The sequence below is a fragment of the Microcebus murinus genome, chromosome 10 (genome assembly GCF_040939455.1).
Source record: "Microcebus murinus isolate Inina chromosome 10, M.murinus_Inina_mat1.0, whole genome shotgun sequence".
In the NCBI taxonomy this organism is placed as follows: Eukaryota; Metazoa; Chordata; class Mammalia; order Primates; family Cheirogaleidae; genus Microcebus; species Microcebus murinus.
This window is the reverse complement of record NC_134113.1, coordinates 575,568-594,394: the sequence shown is the minus strand read 5'-3', so window position 1 is coordinate 594,394 and position 18,827 is coordinate 575,568. Positions and strand designations below refer to the sequence as shown.

The 18,827-nt window shown below is 63.4% G+C and overlaps 2 protein-coding genes across 2 annotated transcripts in view; both read left to right on the top strand.

Annotated features, from left to right (window-relative positions):
* MOV10L1 (Mov10 like RNA helicase 1) overlaps positions 1 to 4,252 on the top strand; it is a 65,956-nt gene extending 61,704 nt beyond the window's left edge. The window contains exons 24-27 of the mRNA XM_076006900.1: positions 2,609 to 2,716; positions 3,338 to 3,475; positions 3,578 to 3,669; positions 3,841 to 4,252. Of these exons, the coding sequence (XP_075863015.1) occupies positions 2,609 to 2,716; positions 3,338 to 3,475; positions 3,578 to 3,669; positions 3,841 to 3,853 (351 nt within the window). The 3' untranslated portion in view covers positions 3,854 to 4,252. The remainder of the gene's footprint in view (positions 1 to 2,608; positions 2,717 to 3,337; positions 3,476 to 3,577; positions 3,670 to 3,840) is intronic.
* Positions 4,253 to 8,563: 4,311 nt separating this feature from the next.
* On the top strand, positions 8,564 to 17,333 carry PANX2 (pannexin 2). The gene is made up of 3 exons (XM_076006899.1): positions 8,564 to 8,791; positions 15,011 to 16,465; positions 16,902 to 17,333. Exons 1-3 carry the CDS (start codon positions 8,566 to 8,568, stop codon positions 17,243 to 17,245), a joined length of 2,025 nt encoding a protein of 674 aa, XP_075863014.1. The 5' UTR covers positions 8,564 to 8,565; the 3' UTR covers positions 17,246 to 17,333.
* The last annotated feature ends 1,494 nt before the right edge of the window (positions 17,334 to 18,827 follow it).

Here is an 18,827-nt window from a genome sequence, read left to right as displayed (position 1 = left end):
TCTGAAAGTCTCCGTGAGTACTTTCCACACTTAGGTCTCTAATCCACGGCGGTGTGTTCTGAGTGTGGGATAAGGCAGGGCTCAGTTTGTTTCCCCTCGTGTGTGCTGCTGCCCCGTCGGCACTGGGTGACCGGCCCTTCCCGTCCCAACGTGTGCGCCCCACCACTGCTCACCGCGTCGTCCTGAGTGACGGGGCTCCTCGGTCCCCTCCAGCAGCACCTCACGGGCTCGGCGACCAGAGCTTCGGGACTTGTTGGCATCGGGGAGTGCGAGCCCACAGCTTTGTGCTCTTCCTTGTGAATTTTAGAAATTCCACTTTTTCTCCCAAAAATATTTTGTTTCTCCTTGGCAACAGTTTATCGACGTATCTTACCTGTTTGGGTTTTTTAGTTTGTTTTTTTTTATTTACCTTTGCATTTTTTATCTCAGTTATCTTTCAGTTTGTGTGATTCTTCTGAGATTCATCTATTAATAGTTATTTCAGCAAAGGCCCATGAATGGCAAATTATCTAAAACTTACCTAAAAACATTTATTGAATCACCTCATGCGTGAGTTTCAGCTCAGCAGTTTCTCCAGTGCTTTGAAGATGTCTCACCTTTGTCTTCCGGTTTGTGCTCTGCTGAGGAACCTACTCACACCTAGTTTTCACTCATTGTTAAGTATTGTCTTTTTTTCACATTTTGGTTCCCCTTATTCTGGTGTTATGCCATCTCACCACAAAGTGTTCAGGTGTGAACCAGACAGTGTTCAGCTTCCCTCCTCAGGCTCCATGTCCCCCCAGTCTCTGCTCTAAGATTGCCGGTGGACACGTGTCCAGCATCTCAGCCCACCTTCTGGCCTCTGGACGTCTGTCTTTCCCTGCCTGGGCGCCCGCGAGAACTGCCCTCAGGTCGATCGCCCACTCAACAGACCTCCTCCCAGTGTGGCTCAGCATCTCGTCCATCCGATGAGTTGTATTTTATTTACTGTGCTCTTTTTTCCAAGATTTCAAATTGGTCCTTTTTTATTTTTTACCAACATAACCTATTCTTTGTGGGTTTATTCCTTTTTTTCCAAAGGTCTTAAAAATACTTGACTTAAAGTCCTATCTACCTATTCATTTAATATATTTATAGAGACAGAGTCTCACTGTATGGCCCAGGCTGGAGAACAGCAGCAGCATCACAGCTCACTACAGCCTCCAACTCCTGGGATCAAGCAATCCTCCTGCCTTAGCCTCCTGAGTAGCCGGGATGACAGGCGCGCACAACCACGCCCAGCTAATTTTTTATTTTTTGTATGTTGACCAGGCTGATCTCGAATGCCTGGCCTCAAGTGATTCTCCTACTGCAGCCTCTCAGAGTGCTGGGATTATAAGCGTGAGCCACCACGCCCAGCCTAAGGTCCTTTTTAGACTGCTCAGTTATTTCTATTTCTTCAGAAGCAAGTTCTCCTTGTGGAGTTAGCTTGCTGCTCTCACAAGGTCCGTTTTCCTCCCATGCTTTCCTTCGATGGCTGCCCACACGCCAGCACTCAGGCTTCTGGGTGTCCCATCCCTCAGAGAGGGGCTCGGCTGAGGCCTTGGTTGCACTTTGCCCCCTCACCCCGTGAGGTGCTCCTGGAGCCTGGGTGCAGGGCCCTGCAGTCCCGGTCACAGCAACCTGCCAGCGTCCCTGGACCTCCAGCTGTGGGTCCAGCACTGTCCCCCATCACACACGGTCCGGTCTAGCAGCAGGCACGCGTCTTCTTGATTCCCAGCATCCCTGGACCTCCAGCTGTGGGTCCCAGCACTGTCCCCAGCACACACGGTCCGGTCTAGCAGCAGGCACGCGTCTCCTCGCTTCCCAGCATCCCTGGACCTCCAGCTGTGGGTCCCAGCACTGTCCCCAGCACACACGGTCCAGTCTAGCAGCAGGCACGTGTCTCCTCGCTTCCCAGCATCCCTGGACCTCCAGCTGTGGTCCCAGCACTGTCCCCCAGCACACACGGTCCGGTCTAGCAGCAGGCACGCATCTCCTCGCTTCCCAGCATCCCTGGACCTCCAGCTGTGGTCCCAGCACTGTCCCCCAGCACACACGGTCCGGTCTAGCAGCAGGCACGCGTCTCCTCGCTTCCCAGCATCCCTGGACCTCCAGCTGTGGGTCCCAGCACTGTCCCCCAGCACACACGGTCCGGTCTAGCAGCAGGCACGCGTCTCCTCGCTTCCCAGCATCCCTGGACCTCCAGCTGTGGGTCCCAGCACTGTCCCCCAGCACACACGGTCCGGTCTAGCAGCAGGCACGCGTCTCCTCGCTTCCCAGCATCCCTGGACCTCCAGCTGTGGGTCCAGCACTGTCCCCCAGCACACACGGTCCGGTCTAGCAGCAGGCACGCGTCTCCTCACTTCCCAGCTGGTGTTTCCTCCATCCTGCACGCCATGAACTTGCTCTCCTGATGAACGCTGACCCCTTCCCCAGTATACCTAAAATCAGGGTTTGTGTTGTAGTAAGTTTAGATTTGAAGAAATAGGATACGGAAGTGAAAAGCAGTGCTGCACCTGGGTTAATATTTGGCTTTCACTGTGAGGTAAAAGAACCGGTCAGATTTGCACAGTGTTGTCATTAATCTTCCTTTTAATCTGTTTTAAAGGTAGAGAAAATCAAAATTCTTCTGCGAAATGTCGATCTGATGGATATAAAGGTTGGATCAGTAGAGGAGTTTCAAGGGCAGGAACATTTGGTCATCATCATTTCAACCGTAGGTATCCGGTTTTCCGCGCACATGGCAGTCGCCTGGCAGTGGCGGCTCAGGCTGGTCAGGGAGGCGGAAGAGCAGCCGTGGGTGGAGCCTCGGTCTGGGCACTGTCGTCAGCAGGAACTGCAGGAGGTTCTTAGAAAAATACTCGGAGATCAGGAGAGAGAAGAGTAGAGAGCAGGGACCCAGGACGGGGCGGTCAACGTGCATGAGCAGGAGGGACAAGGGGTTGGAGGGCCACAGAGCAGAGGCCGGGGCTGTGGGAGGCTGGCGCCCAGCCCATGCCGTGGCTCCAGTGATGCTGCCCACAGACACCACGCTCAGTTCCCAAGACTCCATTTCTTATTTTAAATTATCTTTATTGAACAGTGCATGTTAATTGGAGATAGGTTAATGAAAACGAAGATCCAAAAAAATCCCCTAAGGCCCTGCCATCCAGCGAGAACTATCCCTTAGCTGGGGAAGTCTCCCTGGCTGCAGACAGGTGATGTAGCTGCTCCCTGTCCACCCCTCCGTGAACCAAAAGTGTAATCATGCTGCTACTCAACGTTTCTAAATATTGTCGCATATCATGCCCACAAAAAAATTAAAATACCATCCTTATTCACCTTTGTGGTTTTTTAGGTACGGTCAAACGAAGATAGATTTGAAGATGACCGATATTTTTTGGGTTTCTTGTCCAACTCAAAAAGATTTAATGTTGCAATCACCAGACCCAAAGCTTTGCTGATTGTGCTGGGAAACCCTCACGTTCTCGTCCGAGTGAGTTTGTGGCGCTGTGGGCTGTGGCTCGCTCCAGGAGAGAGGGCTCGGGAGGGCCCGCCTTGGGGACATGCTGGGACCAGGCCCGTTATGTCCCCACAGGATCCCTGCTTCGGGGCTCTGCTGGAATACAGCATCACCAACGGTGTCTACACGGGCTGCGATCTGCCTCCCGAACTGCAGTCTCTGCAGAGGTGAGCACTGCTGCTTGGCTTCCTAAGGGGTGGGCTGAGGACTTGCCCAACCCTGCACCTCCCCCCAACCCCTGCACACACCTGACCGCTACAGCTTCTGGCCCCAGCCTGGCCCCCTCAGCTCACCCTGCCCCCCGACATTTCCGGTCAGTGCCACTCTTCCCTGTGCAGCCTAAGGGAGTGACCACGGCGCCTTGCAGAACCCACACTGACAAAGGAGCCCCCTCCCTGGCGGCTTCTCCACCTGCAGCTGTGCCGAGGTGATGCCCCTGCCCCCGCCCCCGCCATCCAGCGGCACCAGGATCCTCAAGGCAGAGATGTGTCAGGATCCCGCTTGATCCACAGTGGCTGCCTTCCATGACCTCACCTGTAGACCCCTGTCCTCCGCCTGGCCCAGCGCATGTCACTGTTCCTGTTCCGAGTCCTGTAGCCCGTCCTTGTCTCTCAGCCAGGGCTGCCTGTGTGGGAGGGGCCCCGTGGTCATTCTGAGCTGCTCCTGCTGCCATATTTGGTACAAACTGGCCTGTTCCTGCCACCAGGCAGTCACTGCCACCCTAACCTGAAATAAATGCTCGACTAACCCTAGCTGCCTTTCCACCTCAAGATGTGCCATGTTGGTGACAACCAGGGTTTCATGTGACCTCTGACCCCCGCTGGGTGCAGTCTTTGGAGATGGCCCACATCTCCTACTCTGCCCTGACCAAGTCATGTGCCAAGCACCAGGCAAGGCCACCAGCTCTGCTCAGCAGAGAGCCACAGCCACGGGCCAGTGGTGCAAAGCGCACAGGGTCTACACTGGGCTCTGGTGCCTCCAAGAGGGCACGGACAGGTGGGCTGTGATGGAGCCCCCCAGTCCCCTCTACCCAAGAGCAGCCATCACTGCACCACGTGGACACCAGCGCTGCTCACAGATGGGTGGTTCCTTGGTGAACGATGCAGGTTTGGAAACCTGCACCCCCAAGGCACTGAGGACAGCGTCCTTAGATATACATCTCTGGGCCAGAAATAAACTGCAAGCTGGGGGTGGATGGTGTGTTTGGGGGCGGCTGGGAAGAGCAGGGCAGAACGACACTGCAGGGAGCACCAGGGGCAAGTCCAACACTGTCCCAAACTGGGAGTGAGAGTCTCACAGGCTCTGCAACAGCCTATATGAAAAACAAAACCCGTGGCTGGGAGTTACCACCAGGAAGCACACCCTCGGGGCCCCGGCGTGGCAGAGCTGGCCTGTGCCTGCTGTCCCCACAGGCAGACTCACACCAGCAGCTGCCTGCAGCAGCCCTGGGCCTGGCCCACCTCAGGCCAGGGACCTGCTGCCACCGCCTTCCTCCAGGAGGGGCAGGTTTGTGCTATCAGGTTGTAGCGTCTGCCTTGGAAGCAGAACTCACTAGTCAGAGGTCTGTCAGGACACCAGGGACCACAGCTGTTGACCACAGTGGTTGCACTAAGATCTGCAGCCAAAACTCCTGGAAGCGTTTTCCAGGCAGGCAGCGTCTGTGTAGGGACCGCCAGCACCTCCTGCTGTGGCTCCGGGTGAGCAGTGGCATTTGGAAATTGATGGCTCTTTCCGGGAAGGTGGCTGCGCTGGTTTGCCGAGGCCCCTGGGGGCCAGGCAGCGCCCCAGACAGGAGCAAGCACTTGGTCTGCGCCAGGGCTGGCCCAACAGGAGCTGCATGTGACAGGGGAGCTGGTGGCCACACTGGGCACCCTCCTGCCCTCGCCGTCCCCAGCAAGAATGGCCTGTCCCTGCTCAGGCCACAGCCCCTGGGAGCATCCAGCCTGAGAGGCCAGCACGGGCCTTCAGGCACTGTGGGTGGTCACCTCCACTCTGGCTGAATTACAGCATGGGGAATTGGCTCTTCTCAAAATCCAGGAAGGAGGTGTGTGGAGGGATCGGGCCCTTTGCAGGCAGGTGGGAGCTCCGAGGGAATTCCATGTTCCCAGGTGTGCGGGCGGAGCGCAGCCTCTGGTCACCTGCGGGCACCTGGGTCTGTCAGACTGGTGTCAACACCATTTTAAGGACACGATTACTGAGAATTTCAAGATGGCAACAACAGAGTGTGAACCCGGCCCTGGGTACAGGGCCTGGTCACAGCCTGACGTGGCACAAGCCTCAGTCTCTGGGCCCGGGCAGCAGCCCAGGTGGGCCCCTCTGGGCCGAGTAGCCTCCAAGGATGGTAGTGGCTAGCCCAGGCTTGGCTCATGGGCTGTGCGGGGGTCTGGCTGCAGAGCCAGCACCGTGGGCCGCTGAGGACGCAGGGGAAGCGGGCGGTGGACGGGAGTGTGACCCTATGGTGGGAGGGACCCAGGAGTCAGGACCGGGTTAGAAGAGCAGGGCCTGGGTGTGGGGTGTGGGACGTCATTCCAGCCTTGACGCCCCACCTCTGAGACACGGGCTGGGAGTTGCCTCTGCCTTGGGTGACAGGAAAGACTTTGCAGCCTGTCCCAGTACACAGGCCCAGGTCTGCCAGGTCACCCAAAAGCAGAGGAGCTTCCCTACCCTGTCACCCACAGCCCAGCGAGGCAGGACTCAGAGCCCAGGTGGTCAGTGAGGACCTGTCCCCTTCCAGCTGGGTCCCTTCTACCCATTTGTCCATCAGGAGCAAGTCTTGGTCACTCAGAGTCTGGGGCGGGGCTGCACAGGGGACTAGAAGGCATTTTCCTGGAGAGCCACGTCTCTGCTGGTGATCGTGTGCAGCAGCTGAGGTGAGGGCACCTCCTTCCCTCCCAGATGCTCCCTCAATGCCAGCAGCACCGCACGCCCCGCGGTGCCCTGTGGCCAGGCTACCGCCTGCTGCAGCCCACTCAACAGATACGTCTCCCTGCCTCAGTGTCCCTCCACTAGCCCTTGCTGGTGCAGAGTTCACCCCTTGACCCAGTGCCCTCTGGCCCCTGGGTCAACCTCCTTGGAAGCGCTAACCACTGAGCGGCAACAGGACATCATCCCCTCCACCCCAAAGCCTGCCCTCCCCAGCTCAGGCGACCCCTTGCCAGGCGGCCATGGGAACTCCAGGCCTAGCCCTCCAGCCTGTGGGAGCTCAGCGTGGCCTCTCAGGCCTGTGGCCCCAGATGGTTCCTGCACACACACACTCTCTCTCTCTGTCTTTCTCTCTGTCTCTCTCTCTGTCTCTCTCTCTCTGTCTCTCTCTGTCTCTCTGTCTCTCTCTCTCTCTCTCTCTTTCTCTCTCTCTCTCTCTCTTGAAGCACCACATGGGCTGGTGCAACTTCTCTAGGCAGGCGCTTAGTGGGCACCCAGACCTACCCTCCCTGCAGAGCCAGTTGTGCTGGCCTGGTCCTCGGATGCCACCCTGCCTCCCACGTGGCTGTGTCCCCCCCGCCCAGGCCACCTGTGCTGCCACAAGAGCCCGCGTCAATCTCCATCCACTGTCACAAGTTATCCAGGATGACTGGGTCATCTGAAGGGACTGTTATTCACGGACCGAGTTATCTGGGGGGGACTGGGTTATCTCCGGGGACTGGGTTATCTGGGGAGTGGGAATGGGATGCACTGGACTACCTCACGAGGAAGTAAAATATGCTGGAAGCCAGGGCTGCTGTGTTAGTTCAGAAACACGCAGGGATCTTTAAAGTCAGAAGAGAGCGCGTATGAAAGTTGGAAATCAGACAACACATCACACTCTCCAGCCGGGGGAGGGCAGGGGCCCCCACAGCTGCGTTTGGGCTCCAGACGTGTTTGTTGGATGAATTATGGAAGTTAAGCCTCCAAGCACACGAAGTGTTTTGCAAAGGTGGTGCATCTATATACTCTCACAGGGCGAAGGGGTCCCGAGCGCAGGGAGGGATCACTGGGCCAGAGGGTCCTGCGGGCAGCAGGGGCCAGAGCCCCGAGTGGAGCGCGGGCGTCCGCGGAGCCAGCGGGAAAGGCAGGGGCGGCGGGACCTGGGGGCGCAGATCGGCGGCGGCCCGGGCCGGAGGCCTGCTGACCCGCGCACCCGACTGCGGGGCGGGCGGAGCGATGTGGGCGCTCGCGGCAGTCGGCCCGCGGGGGCGCGAGCTGGTGCCACGGCTGCGGGAGGGACGCGCAGAAGGGCGCGGGCCGGGGGCCAAAAGACCCCAGCGTCCGCCTGCGGGCTGGCGGCGCGGGGAGGACGTTGGCCGGGGACTCCCCGGCCTCCGCAGCGCCCAGGGAGACGGAGCCTCCTCGGGCAGGGGGCGCGCGGGGAAGGCGCCCCAGGAGAGGGACGGGGGCAGGACGAGGACCTCCGTCCTCGGCGCTGGGCGCGACTGCGGGACCCCAAGGCTGGGCCGGGGCTTTGGCGCGGCGGTGGGCGCCAGTCCCCTGTCGCCGTCCCCACCGCAGAACCACCGCCCGCGCCGAGGGTGAGCGTAGCCCTCGCCTGCCCCCGAATCCGAAAGAAGAGGGGCCAGTCACTATTAACTAATTTTATTTAATCTAACATTTTTTGCAAAGTCATCGCCGGCGCCGCATCTGCGTGGCGGGGGGAGGGGGCGGAGCCACGCCGCGGACTTGCCGCAGGTAAACAGCCCCTCCCCGCGGCGGGAGCGGGCCGCTCGGCCCCAGGCAGGGACCGCAGCCGCGCGCCGCTCTGGGCGGGGGTCCCGCCGCCGCCCCCGCGGGAGGGACGCGCCGGGCGCGGGGCCGGGGCTGCGGCGGAGGCGGGCGGCCGCGAGGGCGGCGGCCGGACCTGCGCCCCCAGCCCGCCCGACCCCTGCCCGCGGGGGCGGCAGCGGAGCGCCCCGGGCCCCGGCGCGCGCTCGGTCCTCCGCTCTCCGCTCCCCGGCATCCCTGGTCCCCCGCGCTCCCCGCCCGCGCCCCACCCGGCGCGCATCCCCTACCCGCCCCGCGCCCGCGCCGGCTCCGCCCCGCGCCCCCCGCCCGCCCGCCCGCGCCCCCCGCGGGCCGCGCCCCCGCCCCCCATGCACCACCTCCTGGAGCAGTCGGCGGACATGGCGACCGCGCTGCTGGCGGGCGAGAAGCTGCGGGAGCTGATCCTGCCCGGCGCGCAGGACGACAAGGCGGGCGCGCTGGCCGCGCTGCTGCTGCAGCTGAAGCTGGAGCTGCCGTTCGACCGCGTGGTCACCATCGGCACCGTGCTCGTCCCCATCCTGCTCGTCACGCTGGTCTTCACCAAGAACTTCGCAGGTGAGCCGGCGGCGCGGGTGCTCGGGCGGGGGCGTCCGCGGGCGTCGGGCGCGGGGGCTTCCCGTCCGTCGCCAGCCGCTACTCCCGCCAGCCACGCCCACCGCGGTCCGGCCGCGTCCCGGGCCTCCCGACAGACCTCGGCACCCGCCGTCCTCGCCCTCGCAGGTGTCCCGGTCGCTGGGGCCGCCTCCCAGGCCCCTCTTCATTGTTTCCCTGAGCCCGGGTGGGACTAGGCCTGTGCTGGTCCGGGTGGTCCCGGCCGGCTGAATATCGCGGGGTTCTCGGGGGTTGGAGGAGATGCCAGGTGTTGGAACGGAGGGCGGATGCCAAGAGATGGTGGAGACCCCGCTGCTGGACAGGGCTCGCGGTCTGGACGCGGTGGCAGGAGGTGGGGGTCTCCCCCGCGGGTCCTGGCTGTCCGGCGGAGGCGGAGCTGCAGTGGGAGCAGGTGGAATAGGGGTCGCACCGGGGCAGGGAGGCAGGGACGGCCAACGGACATCAGGAGGGGTTGAGGCCCGGGTCAGCAGGACACGGTCCGGTGAGGCCCGGCGCTGTGGGGGCTACTGGAGGCCCTCCTAAGGCCTGAGCCGGGCCCTCCCCAGGAGGGGCCTGGTGGAGGCTGAGGTGGGGTGAGGGCCGAGGGCCCCGGGGAACCGTGGGCTGCACTTGTGACCGCAGGGGGGTCCTCTGAGCAACATCTGCAGACGCTGTCTTGGAGTCAGTTCTTCACAAACCTCCAGAGACGCTGTACCTTTTAGGAGTCTCCCCTGTGACCTGGAGACCCTGACCCGAGGGTGGACATTGCTGGGGTTGGACAGCCGGATGTGCGGGTGGAGGAGGCCTCCTCTGCTGGCCTCGCTGGAGCCTCGGACACGGGTGCCCAGGCCCTCGGACACCCATCTCATGTCACACAGGGCAGGCACAGACACTGCTGGTCTCCTTCGGTGGCTGCGGCAATGACATGCCACAAACTAGGGGGCTTGAAACAACAGAAATTTCTCTCCCATCCTTCCGGAGGCCGGCAGTACACACTCCAGGCGTCGGCAGGGAAGACCCTTCCGCCTGTCCAGACTCTGGCGTCCCCCGGCCATCGTTGGTGTCCCTGGGCTCGTGGCCTCTGCCTCTGTCTTCACACGGGCACCTTCTCCGTGTCTCTGTCCAAATTTCCCTTTTCTTGTAAGGACAGGAGTCAAGGGACTGGGCCCCCCGACCCGGTATGATCCCGCTGCGACTTGACCACATCTGCAAAGACGGTTTCCGAATAAGGTCAGGTTCACGGGTGTCGGGGTTAGGACTTTGGTTTATCTTTTTTCAGGGACACGGACCAACCCACGGCAGATGGGCACGCCAGGGCGGGCGCAGATATGGGTACACAGGCGGACCCAGCCCCCCAGGCAGCCCCTGCCTGGGCCCCCATGCTGTGGCACTCTGCTGGGTCCAGCTCTCACTCGAGCTCCAGTGCACCCCTGCGTCCGGCCGGACCAGGCTGCTCCCGTCTCCCCGAGCATGTCTTTCTCCTCTGGGTCTGACCGTGTCCTCAGCCTCTGCCGGCCTGCCCCTTCATGCCCACCTGCGTTTGCACGAGGACACGCGTGTGTCCACCAGGTCTCCTCCCCACCTTCTGAGCAGTGGCACATGGGTGTCGGTGCCTGCCACCCACTCTCCGGGATCGGAAAGCTCGCTCTGGACCATGCCTGGGCAGCGAGGCTGTGGTTTGCCCACGGAAATCTTGTCTCAGGTCACAGAAAAAGCCAGGGGTGGTGGAGGCCTAGCTCCTCTTCTCTCTCAACAGGGTGTCTCCATGCAATGCCAGGTCCCATCTGCCATCCCCGTTTTTGTCTTGCTTCCGTCAGTGCCCGGGACGGGACAGCGGCTCCCTGGGCCCCGTCCACCTGGGGCACTGCAGGGTCTCCAGGGAGCTGCCCCTGGTGCCTCACTCAGAACCCAGACGCATCTTGGGTCCCTGGTTCATGGGCCAATTCCTGGGCTGAGGTCCCCCCGAGATACGAGGAAAATCGGAGTGTGGGAGCTAACCGTGGCCACAGAGTAGACTCCAGCGGCCCTGCTGGCTTGTGGGGCTCTGGGTTAAGGTGAGGCGTCGGAGGGGTGTGGTCAGGAACTCTGACCCTCCAGGAGGGGTGCCTCCGCCCCATCCTATCCGGACTGACAAGAGCACAGCCACGAACCAGCCCCAGGGTTCTGAGAGGCGCTTGCCCTGCGGGGGCCCATGGCAGCATGTCTGCAGGGTCTGAGCCCAGGGAGCAGGTGCAGGGCCGCTGGGGTGAGCCCTGCCCCCTCCCCCCAGCCCGGCTGAGCTGTCCAGCCTTGGCAGGTCCCAGGTGCAGATGCAGGGGGGCAGACTTCCCGCGCGACTCAGTCCCCGAGTCCTTGCTGTGTGCCCCAGTCTGCCGGTGGGGACACGAGGACGGTCACTCACCATCGCCCATGGGGTTATGATGACGGGAGGGCAGAGCCTGGGGCCCACCCAGACGCCAGGGCCTGGCGCCCCCTCTCAGGAGGGCCCTGCTGTTTTAGGAAGAGCCTCCCTCTCGGCCCCGGTGGTCCCTGTCCCGCAGAGCTGGTGGCAGGAGGGTAGACTCTGGAGGACACCGAGCCCCTCCTGGGGACCAGCTGGCAGTGGGGGCAGGGCTGCTGTGAAATGGTGAACCCACCCAAGAACCCGCCGGCCGTGGGGCCCACCCAGGCCTTCAGAGCCCGGACACAGGGGCACGGGGACACAGGAGAGTAGGTCACCAGATTCCTTGGGCCCTGACAGGGACCAGCGATTGCTTTCTCCTAGAACAGACAGATGATTGGGTCCCGCTGGAGCAAATGACTTGGGGTATTTCCTGATAGAACCGGCCAGTGTCTCCAACCCACAGCAGAGGTGTCACCTGGGCCGTGTTCTCTCAGCCCAGCCCTCTAACCTGTGTTCCAAAATGGAGAGGAGGAGGGTGTTTTGCAGCCGCACAAGCTGGGTCGTCCCTGGGGTCTCAGGAGGGCAGGTCTGGGCTGGCCGAGAAGCGTGTGGCCAGCCATTCTTGGGATGTGGTACCATCGCAGGTCGGCCGAGTCCCCGGGTCCCCAGGCTGTGCCTGTGAGGAGTGGAGACCCCGGCCTGGCCAGCCCAGGAAGAGCTGGGGCAGTCCCCCCCACCCCCGACCCCGGGAAGCACTGGGCCCTCCGTCCACCCCATTCTCTAGCCTCCCAGGGTCCACCCTCTCCCCTCCACCCTCTCAGCGTCCCCAGCCCCAGGAGGACGCTGGTTCGTGCCAGTGGGGAAGGTGCCAGGGTGGGGAGGGGTCTCACCCACAGCCTGCAGAGGCACCAGACCACTAGTAAGTGGCAGCCACTCCCTGCCTGAGCTTCCTGTGGCTGACAGAACAAACCCAGTGCCTTCAAACACTACAGACCCTCAGACAGGAACCTGAACACTTCCAGCTTCCACGGGGCTAGCGGCGGGTGTGGCATGGCGTGCCCTTGCCAGAGGCTCCTGGGAGAGCAGCTGTCCTCTTGCCTCCCCCTCCCTGGGGCCCTGGGCAGTCCAGGACCAGCCCCCAACAAGACCCGTGTCCCAGATCCCATCTGCGGGGTGACGCAGCTGCGGGTCCTGTGGCTGATGTGGACACCTTTGAGGCCGTTACCCCGCTGGCTGTGGACGTCTGGGAGGGGCAGGGCCTCCCTGGTGAGGGGCGGAGACTCGGCAGGGGTCTGGGGGTGACCGGGAAGGGTCCAGCCAGCAGGAGGGAGCAGCCTCTGCAGAGCCAGGGGGTCCTGGGAGTGTCCCCACTGCCAGGTGGAGGGAGCCGCGGGGCCATCAGGCTACACCACCAGGACAGGCGAGATGTGCTGGGACTGGCAGGACCCGAGCTGGGGCCAGGGCTTGGGGGGGCGCTGTTGAGGGCAGGGCTTCCGCCTGGGCCACGGCTGTGTGGAGTGTGCCCAGACGCCAGTTCAGATTTGCTCTTGCCCAGGCCGCCTCGGCACCTGGCTCTCCTGGCCTCTCTGGTGTTGTCAAGGGTTGTGCAGGCACCTGGCTGCCAGGCCGGCTCCTTGGCCAGGAAGCCAGCATGTCCTCTCTTTCTGGGTCCACGCAGCTCTGCTCCCCAGAGAAAGGGGCCCTTGGGGGCGGCTCCGTCCTTGCTGTCGGGATGGGCCAGGCCCTCACGCCTCCCACGAGGACACCTGGGAGATCCCAGATCAGGGGCTTGGGGCAGAGGGCCCCCTGGAGCCCGCAGTGTCTGGGACAGCCCCCAAGACTGTGATGCAGTGCCCTGGGTCCCCCGGGGCTCAGTGGCACCCCCGCTGTTCCACCCAGGCAGGCCAGCACGCTCTGCTCCAGGGGCTGACCTTGCCTGGCCCGGCACACCCGCGGGTGCCTGCTGTGGGCACCGTGTGCCTCTGCAGGTTCAGGCAGATCCGGGAGGAGGGGGGCCGTGCTGGGTGTTCCCCCAGGGGTCCCCAGGGCTGGGCCTCTCCCCTGCAGTGCCTCTGCAGAGCCATGTCACTGACCATCCTCAACTGAGCAGATGAGGAAACTGAGGGTCAGAGTGGCCAGCCAGGGCTTGGACAGACAGGAGGTGGCAGCAGGCCCTAGGAGCCCCAAGTCCCAGTGTGGCTCCCCACACCCCATCCCCTGTGGAGGCAGCACACCAGCCATGTGGGGGGGCTGGGACCTGCTTTCATCTGGCCGGGGGAGGACAGGCCACCTCGTGCCTCAGCATGAAGATCCCCTTTCCCTGTCGCCCGTGGAGCCTGGGCCAGGGGTTCTGGGGCCTCCCCCACCCAGGCCAGGCACCCAGCAGGGGGGCTGCAGGGCCTGGTGGGCTCAGGACAGGAGACAACACTGTCCCTGTTCTTTTCCCACTTCTCTGGCCCATGGGATTGGCTGTAAGGACAAAAACTAAGTAAATAAAATGCCATTTTTTCAACCGAGAGAGTTCATTCCTTTGCCTTTTCCGATTTTCTCTCCTCTGAGGACGCGGGCCCAGCTCTCTAGCCCGTCCATTGTCTCATGTGGACGTGGCAGCTTTGTCCCAGAGCCCCTGCCCGGCCCCCAGCCCATCTAAGCAGAGCTCACTCTCGCCTGTCCACCCCCGCCCCCGCCCATGTCCCCAGGCGCCTCCCGGCTGAGGTCTGAGCCCCGCTGTGGGCTCCTGTGTGGGAAAGTGAGCATGGGGGGTGCAGCTAGGCCCCAGAACCTGGGCCCTCCCAGTGCTACTCTGGAGAAGTGTTCAAAGGTGAGGTGCCAGTCCGGGTGAGGTGGCTCACTCCTGTAATCCTAGCACTCTAGGAGGCTGAGGCGGGAGGATCGCTCAAGGTCAGGAGTTCGAAACCAGCCTGAACAAGAGAGAGACCCTGTCTCTACTAAAAAGAGAAAGAAATTAGTTGGCCAACTAAAAATATATAGAAAAAATTAGCCAGGCATGGTGGCAAATGCCTGTAGTCCCAGCTACTCGGGAGGCTGAGGCAGGAGGATCGCTTAGCCCAGGAGTTTGAGGTTGCTGTGAGCTAGGCTGATGCCACGGCACTCTAGCCTGGGCAACAGAGTGAGACTCTGTCTCAAAAAAAAAAAAAGGTGAGGTGCCTGTCAGGCGGGCCTGGCGCTGGGCTAAGGGTGCCAAATGTCCCCAACACCCTGGCCACCGATCAGTGCCCGTCTCTGCAGGTGTGAAAGGCATGTGAGGAAACCACAAAGTTCAGGAGCAACCTTTCCCTGCACTTCTGCAGGCAGGCTAGTGCACCTTCCCGCCGTGCCCACCAGCACCCAGGGCCCCGGCTGGCCCTTCCCCATGACGCTGGGTCTCAGGGAAACACCCTCGAGAGCAGACAGCCCATGGGGCTTTTCCCTGGGGCTGTGCTGCCACAACCCCCTCTGGGCAGGTAGGACCATCAGAGCCCCCTCCTGCCACCCACGGGAGTCTTGGGCAGTGTGAGGCCAGCGGCCGGGACCTGGCCGGGTGGCGTGGCCGGTCTGGGATGTGGTTTCCCCTGTGCTCATGTGGAGAGGGACTTGAGGAGCCAGGTTTGTGTGGAAGCTTGTGAGGTTACTGGGGGTGAGACCCTCACACCACCCCGGGCAGGACGGGAGGGAAGCCGGCCCTGGGGAGGTGGGGGGCTGCATCGGGGAGAAGTGGCCTCGCGGGCCGGCAGCTGTGGGAGGAAGTGACCAGGCCCGCCCTTCCCTCCGCCCCAGCCCTGTCTCCTCTCTGCCCCCAGAGGAACCCATTTACTGTTACACCCCGCACAACTTCACCCGCGACCAGGCGCTGTACGCCCGCGGCTACTGCTGGACGGAGCTGCGGGACGCGCTGCCCGGCGTGGACGCCAGCCTGTGGCCGTCGCTGTTTGAGCACAAGTTCCTGCCCTACGCGCTGCTGGCCTTCGCCGCCATCATGTACGTGCCCGCGCTGGGCTGGGAGTTCCTGGCCTCCACGCGCCTCACCTCCGAGCTCAACTTCCTGCTGCAGGAGATCGACAACTGCTACCACCGCGCGGCAGAGGGCCGCGCCCCCAAGATCGAGAAGCAGATCCAGTCCAAGGGGCCCGGCATCACGGAGCGCGAGAGGCGCGAGATCATCGAGAACGCGGAGAAGGAGAAGAGCCCCGAGCAGAACCTGTTCGAGAAGTACCTGGAGCGCCGCGGCCGCAGCAACTTCCTGGCCAAGCTGTACCTGGCACGGCACCTGCTCATCCTGCTGCTCAGCGTGCTGCCCATCTCCTACCTGTGCACCTACTACGCCACGCAGAAGCAGAACGAGTTCACCTGCGCGCTGGGCGCGTCCCCGGACGGGCCGCCGGGCGCGGGGCCGGTGGTGCGCGTGAGCTGCAAGCTGCCGTCGGTGCAGCTGCAGCGGATCATCGCGGGCGTGGACATCGTGCTGCTCTGCTTCATGAACCTCATCATCCTCGTCAACCTCATCCACCTCTTCATCTTCCGCAAGAGCAACTTCATCTTCGACAAGCTGCACAAGGTGGGCATCAAGACGCGCCGGCAGTGGCGCCGCTCGCAGTTCTGCGACATCAACATCCTGGCCATGTTCTGCAACGAGAACCGCGACCACATCAAGTCGCTCAACCGGCTGGACTTCATCACCAACGAGAGCGACCTCATGTACGACAACGTGGTGCGGCAGCTGCTGGCCGCGCTGGCCCAGTCCAACCACGACGCCACGCCCACCGTGCGCGACTCGGGCATCCAGACCGTGGACCCCAGCGCCAACCCGGCCGAGCCCGACGGCTCCACCGAGCCGCCCGTGGTGAAGCGGCCCCGCAAGAAGATGAAGTGGATCCCCACCAGCAACCCGCTGCCCCAGCCCTTCAAGGAGCCGCTGGCCATCATGCGCGTGGAGAACAGCAAGGCCGACAAGCCCAAGCCCGTGCGCAGGAAGACGGCCACGGACACGCTGATCGCCCCGCTGCTGGACGCCGGTGCGCGCGCGGCCCACCACTACAAGGGCGGCGCGGGGGACGCTGGCCCCGCCCCGGCCCCGGCCCCCGACAAGAAGCACGCCCGCCACTTCTCCCTGGACGTGCACCCCTACATCCTGGGCACCAAGAAGGCCAAGCCCGAGGCAGTGCCCGCTGCCCTGCCCACCTCGCGGAGCCAGGAAGGGGGCTTCCTGTCCCAGGCAGAGGAGTGTGGGCTGGGCCTGGCCACAGCACCCACCAAAGGTAGGGGCCGGGCGGGGCCGGGGGCGGGGCGGGGCCTGGAGGGGCCGGGGGCGGGGCCGGGCGGGGCGGGGCCGGCCGGGGGCGGGGCCGGGGGCGGGGCACCTGCAAACCCAACCTCGAAAACGAGGCTCAGACAAAGCAGCGGTGGGCAGGTGAGATAACGCGGAGGTGAGTCCAGGCCAGGGGGGGACCGTGAGCCCCCAGGAGCAGCAAGTGAGGAGGACGAAGGCAGGACGGGCCCTCGACTCGCCAGGGCTCCCCTTGGCTGAGCAAAGCTCCCCAGGCGGGCAGAGCCCCCTGGAGGAAGCTCGGCACACGGGCACAGACCGGGACAGCCGGGGGTCGTGCAGGGGCGTCGTGGCGCAGCCCCAGCCTGCGCTGGGTGGGCGCTGGGAGGGCCGCTGCGTGACACGCCTGTGTTCTTGGCTGTTTGCAGAGGCTCCGCTCCCGGAGACGGAAAACCCGTACCCAGCAGAGCCGGCGCGGGCAGGGCTTCCCTCTGGGGGGCCGTTCCACGTCTGCTCGCCCCCCGTGGTCCCCACGGCAGCCCCTCTGTCACCAGCCGGCCTGGGCAAGGCCGAGCCCCTCACCATCCTGAGCCGAAACGCCACTCACCCCCTGCTGCACATCAACACGCTGTACGAGGCCCGGGAGGAGGAGGAAGGGGGTCCCCGGGTGCCCCAGGACGTGGGCGACCTCATCGCCATCCCCGCCCCTCAGCAGATCCTCATAGCCACCTTCGACGAGCCCAGAACAGTCGTGAGTACCGTGGAGTTCTGAGGGTGCCCAAGGCCCTCTGCACGAGCGTGCGGCCGGCGCCCTGCGTGGACTCGGCCTCTGCTTCGCCCGGCGCCGCCCCCAGCCCCCACCTCGGTCCGCACGTCTGGGGGCTCGAAGGGAGCCGCCCTGTGGCCGTCGTGGCAGTTGCAGCGCTGGCTGGGGCAGCTGGGGCAGGGGCAGGTGGCGGAGCCACCCTCCCTCCCCAGCACCCAGCGCTCCGCAGTGGGTCGGGGGCTGCAGAACGAAGAGTTTATTTTTTTAGTTGATTTTTGTCCGGGGCCCAGGCTGTGGCAGGATGGCCCAGCTCTCCCCGCTCGGCCACGCCAGCCGGGGTGAGCCAAGAGACAAGTGGGGCCAGCCACGCCCAGGGGCCACATGCTCAGGGGCTCACCCCTGCAGGGGGCAATGCCCTCCGTGGCCGGGGCCGCGGTCTCCCCTGGGGTCAGAGCGAGACATGCACTTTCTCCTTGTCGCCTGACATGGTTCCATTTTACTGTGATTACTGTAACTAACGACACTGATCATTAGGAGACTCCGGGATGGCCTGGTGCGTGTGCATGGTGAGCGCGCGGGTGTGTGCAGAAGGGTTCCGTGTGCGTGAGCAGCTGTGGGTGCAGGCGTGTGCATGGCACGTCCGAGCCTGTGTGTGCGTGAGTGCGAGGGCAGCCTCGCGCGCGTGCGAGAGCAGGCGTGGGCCACGTGCGAGCGCGGGAGTCCAATGCAATAACCACGTCCACCCACCTCCCGAGGGTCCCACCCATTACCTCAGCCACGGAGGCCATGTGACGCAGTTACCGAGGTAGCACTGAGCATATCAATAAATACTATTCTGATAACCGCCTGTGCTCGCCTCCTGCCCAAGCTCCAGGCCTGTCCCCTGACTCGCCGGCGTCATGGGGGTGCCAGGGAGAGGGAGGGCTGCCTACATCCAGAGTGCAAGGAGGGCCCCGGGAGGCCCCTCTGCCCCTGCAGGTCACCCTGCAGCCCGCTGCACCCACGGCAAGGTGGAGCTCACGGCTGCCCCTTGTGGAGTGGGACATGGAGGGGATTCAGGTGCTAAACCCCTGGGCTCACAGGTTCAGGGGGACAAACGCACCACCCCACACTCCGCAATAAGACATCCCACTGGTCATCCTGCCCTGAGGGCAGAGAGCTGCAGGTTGGGAAGGCTTCCCAGAGCAGGCACCTCCGTGCCCTGGGGGTGCAGGGGCCTCAACGCCAGGCCTAGAGCTTGGCGAGACAAAGCTGGTCCCTGGGTGTCCATGGAGCCATGTGCCCTGCAGGCCACAGCAGGGACCCAAGGGTCTGAACGGAGGCTGGGGGTAGTCACGGCACGAAGGGGGTGGTCAGAGCAGGCCCGCCTGTGCCCAACCTGGGCCTCCCGGACGCTCTGCGCTGGGGCAGCCTGGGGTGTGTGCAGGGCAGGGCTCCCCCAGCGTTCCCAACTCAGGGTGAAGTGACCGGCCTCCCTGCAATGTCCAGGTGCAGCCACCACAGCTGAGCCCAGGAGTGAGGCACGAGGATGCAGACTGGAGGCTGCATCCCCATTTTTAAAAGGAGACTTTATTTTCTGCTTGTTTTT